Raw genomic sequence first — 4,648 nt, 5'->3', positions numbered from 1 at the left:
GGGTTTTGGAAGTAGACCTGGGAGTGAGTGCAATCAACGAGAGCTGTGTGTGCAAAGAAAGTGACTCAGCAGGATTCTTCACCTTGGCTGCTTACAAAGAGATATCAGTTTTTCTCTTTAAAGCCGCGCTCACTTTGCTATGAAAGCATCCTGCCCAGTTAGCGCAGAGTTCATCTTCACTTCACCAGAGCTGAACCGGAGGGAGATTTGCTAGCTTAGCTCTCTGCTTGGATATTTTTGCTTGAAATTTTGGGGGTAGATGGCTTCCCAGGTTTTCCTTTAATAAAATATTTAGATGTTAAAGTAAGATGCATAATCACTATTATGTTTTTATATTTATAAAGTATTTCATGTAGGACTTTATAATTGCATTTGTCACTTTATATTGAATCTATTTAGTAACATTATTCCTTTCTGATAATAGGATAAGGGAGGAGCTGTATGGTCTAGAAACATGGGCAATTAGTGGTACAGGTGAAATGATAATCCAGCGTCCCTTCATTTCTTTGTGCTTGATCTATTACAATCTCTGCCTCTACCATAGAACTCAAATTGTGCTCTATTATAGGTGGATAATAAGCAGGACACAGCAAATTGAGAGTCCTGTTTCCATTTTTGGCTTTGCAATATTTTAATTGGTGTTTGGGGATCATCATTTCCATTCTCCAAAACTTCATTTTTCGTCTTGTTAAAAAAGGATAGTAATTTCTGTCCCCTCTTTCCCTCCTTTGCCAGGGTGGAGGTGGTGGTTAGAAGCACACTGAGCACCTCAGAAACATGCTTTGGGAGTATTAGAACAATTCAGCACCTTCTGAGATGCACTGAGGATCACGCACAGAGGCTAGCAGGCCAGAAGTTGCTGCCAATCCACAGGGCATCTTGCAGCCAAAGTGGGCACAGCAAGACACAACACCCCTGTAGGAACCCAGGCTACAACCAAAGCTAGAACCCTTTTGTCCCATGCTGCTCTGCGTCTAGGCCAGTTAGGAATTTTGAAGGATCTAGTAGAGTTGGGAATAAATTAGTTTCCAATTCTCCAAGAAGAATAGGCTAGGTCTCTTCTCTAGGCTTTGGCTCTCTCAACTTCTCTTTCATAGCACTTACTTGTCATGTTCCATTGTAAGTAGTTATTTAATGTCTCTTTTCTCCATTAGACTCTTAACTCTAGGAGATTAGCCTCTAGTTTAGTATCTGGTACACAGATTTTCACTAAAGATTTACTGAATAGATGAGTGANTAATGCCCTCAAGATCCATCCGTGTTTTTCACAAATGGCAAGATTTCATTCTTTTTAATGGCTGAATAATATCTGTGTGTGTGTGTGTGTGTGTGTGTGTGTGTGTGTGTGAGAGAGAGAGAGAGAGAGAGAGAGAGAGAGTGAGAAAGAGAGAAATATCTTCATTCATCTATTGATGTGCACTTAGGTTGTTATAATATCTTGGCTATTGTAAATAATGCTGCAACAAACATGGGGGGTGCATATATCTTTTGAAGTTAGTGTTTTCATTTTCTTCGGATAAATGCCCAGAAGTGGAATTGCTGGATCAAATGGTAGTTCCATTTTTTTATTTTTTGAGGAACCTCCATACTGTTTTCCATAGTGGCTGTACCAATTTACATTCCTACCAACAGTGTACAAGGGTTTCCTTTTCTCTACATCAGCAGTTCTCAACCTGTGGGTCGTGACCCCTTTGGGGGTCAAACGACCCTTTCACAGGGATCGCCGGGTACTCATATGTGGGTGTATCTGCATGTGGGCCTGGAGACAGATAGAGGAGCGGTGTCTCGGTTCCTAAGACCATCAAAAATATGTGTTTTCCGATGGTCTTAGGCGACCCCTGTGAAATGTTGAGAACCGCTGTCTACATCCTCGCCAACACTTGTTATTTCTTGTTTTTTTTTTATAACAGCCATTCTAACAGGAATGAGGTGATATCTCATTGTGGTTTTGACTTGCAGATCCAGTTTTATATTGATTTATTGGCCTAAGGGTTCCTTAACTGTATAAATAATGCAAATTCAAACCCTAAACTCATGTGAAGCATAAGCTTAGGGTTGTGAATATTCTAAGGAGACATTTTATTTCCCTAAACCGAGCCCAGACAGAAGAAACCAACTTTCTTGTCTCCTTGAAACAGTGGGTAGATATTTTTTCTGGTCTACTCTTTTTCTTAAGGTGTAGTTTTTCATGGTTCTCAGTTTTATGAATGTGTCTTAGTTCCAATTCCTAGGTATTGGGAGGTCTACAGAAAGCTCACCTGTCCTCATGCGGGCATTATAACCTAACGTTACTAAGTGCCAGGGTTACTAGGACTAATACCCATCCCCTATCTAGGCAGCTTCAGCATCCTCTCATAAGCTTATTGCTTAGACTTTCAGCTCCTTTTTTGTTTCTAGTACCTGTGTATTTTCCACTCTTTCTTGAAATTATATAATAAAGTGCTTGTTATATTTTATTCGAAATTTCTAAGACTTTATGGTTGGAAGGATTTCAATGATCTCAATCTATCATATTGCTGGGACTTATGGAAATCTTAAATAAATTGTTAACTTAGCAGAAAAAGTTCAGTCATTTTTTATTGTTATTCTTCAACTCAGTGTTTTTACAAATAGGAAGCTTGAGGACCAGAGAGATAACACAGCAAGTTAATGGCAGACCTGGGATAAGAATTGACAACCTTTAGGCTGCTGAGTCATGATATCTCTAGGTTCTGCTGTCTTCCTGCTGTCTGGAAGTTATTCCTGAGTTAGATCGTTTTATAAGAGTCCTTCTAACTCTGGACTTTATAATTCCATGCTGCTTCCAACATCAAGTTCCAGAAAATTCCATCTGTAGTTCTGGTATTCTAGTTAACTGTAAGCTATTAAGAGACAGTAGCTATGTCTAGTACATGTTGCCATATTCCCAGCGTTCCAACATTTAATATAGGACATTCCACTGAGCTCTCATAGCATTCCCAGGTCTGCCTTCATTATGGTATCTAATGCATTGTGTCACAATTACTGGTTTGTCACGGGCTCCTCGCTTGATTGTAAACTCTTTAAGGGCAGAGACCACCAAGTCCTTTCGTGAATACTCAGTAAATACTGAACAAATAAATGAGTGAATTTAATCCACTCCTCACATCTACCTAAAAACATGACATTCACTACTCTTCATTAGCTTAGCCTATGCTGCCTTTTAAAGTTCGTTTCCTGCTTCTCTTCACCTTACACAAAAGCCATATGTACTATTTGAACACATTCTTCTCTTTGGCTTGTTTCTACCATTCCCTCATCTTAAAATGCCTTTCCTGTCAATCTCTGCCCATTGAAATCCTTTTTCTTCTTCAAGGCAGTCCCATCTCAGATGCTACTTCCTCCATGAAGCCTTCTGAGATTCCCAAGCCTCCTCCCTCATCTGTGCACCCCCTAGCATATTACATATTTCCTTCGAGCATTCATGCCATTCTGCCCAGTATTATAGTTAATTTGAGTTCATATCTCTCTTCTCCCCAGATTATAAATTCCTTAAGTGCAAGAACCCTGTGTCCTCTCTGTACCTAGTACAATACCTTACATATAATAGATGCTTAATAAATTGAATTTAAAGGAATTTGAGATGAAAACTTCCCTTCTTGGGTTCCAAAGGCCCTCCACTCTTTGCATTGTCATTTCTTTTCCTCTACCTGTGGACTAAGGCTTTAATGGTGATACTTATGTTCCCTACAGGTGGCCTATGACATGGGGGATTACTACCATGCCATCCCATGGCTGGAGGAGGCTGTCAGTCTCTTCCGTGGATCTTACGGGGAATGGAATACGGAAGACGAGGCCAGTCTAGAGGATGCCTTGGATCACTTGGCCTTTGCCTATTTCCAGGTAGGGGAGTAAGTGAATCCTACTGCTTTCATCACAATACAAGATGTAATGCTTTATAGCTGCTTTATAATTTTCTAAGCATTTTCACGTCTCTTAATTTATTTCATCTTCCCAACAGAACCAAATGTGAGTCAAGCAGGGCAGCTGTTTTATTATTTCCATATTTCACATGTGAGTAAATGAAATCTCCAAAATATTCCTAACTTGTCACAAAGTTCACAGAGCTGGGAGGAGAGCCGAAGTCTGTCTGACTCTTAGTCCAACGCTCCTTCCAAGGCATTGATTCCTTTAAAATCACCATCTCCCATGTAGGAGGCAATCTCTCACCTGTAGCAGCAACAGCTGCATCAACAAGTATTTTGGGGGGGGGTTCATACTCAAGGTAGATCTTTTTTGCACTCCCAACAACTCACAACTTTTCACAGATATTATGTCATGATATTGCCAATGTCCAAGGAAGAAATTTGATTGTTATCCTCGCCCATCTGCAGTCGAGTCCACCGGTAATGTGACTAGCGTCTAGCTATGGAGCTGGCCTCACTGGTCCACAGTACCTGCTCAGTGCCTCCTCTATGTTGTTTCTCTTGGCACTGTTGATCTGCCACATGTTGTGCCTCACGGGGAAGCTCTACCTTTGGAAGCTGCCATCCATTGGTTTAGCTAACCCCATTTCCCAACAGATTTCTACAGTCTTCAAGAATAGGCTGCCTACTGGGCCAATTTCTTAGAGTTTCCAAAGCTAATAAACCAGTTCTGCTCCTTACATTCCTTTTTCTTTCCCTCTTTT

At 40.6% G+C, this 4,648-nt stretch overlaps 1 protein-coding gene across 1 annotated transcript in view; it reads left to right on the top strand.

Moving 5' to 3' along the window:
* The window catches only part of P4HA3 (prolyl 4-hydroxylase subunit alpha 3), a 62,722-nt gene that overhangs the window by 24,587 nt on the left and 33,487 nt on the right, over positions 1–4,648 (top strand). The window contains exon 6 of the mRNA XM_019649327.1: positions 3,712–3,861. Within this exon, the coding sequence (XP_019504872.1) occupies positions 3,712–3,861 (150 nt within the window). The remainder of the gene's footprint in view (positions 1–3,711; positions 3,862–4,648) is intronic.

The sequence above is a fragment of the Hipposideros armiger genome, unplaced genomic scaffold, assembly GCF_001890085.2.
Source record: "Hipposideros armiger isolate ML-2016 unplaced genomic scaffold, ASM189008v1 scaffold_132, whole genome shotgun sequence".
NCBI lineage: Eukaryota > Metazoa > Chordata > Mammalia > Chiroptera > Hipposideridae > Hipposideros > Hipposideros armiger.
This window is presented reverse-complemented; position numbering and strand designations above follow the sequence as displayed.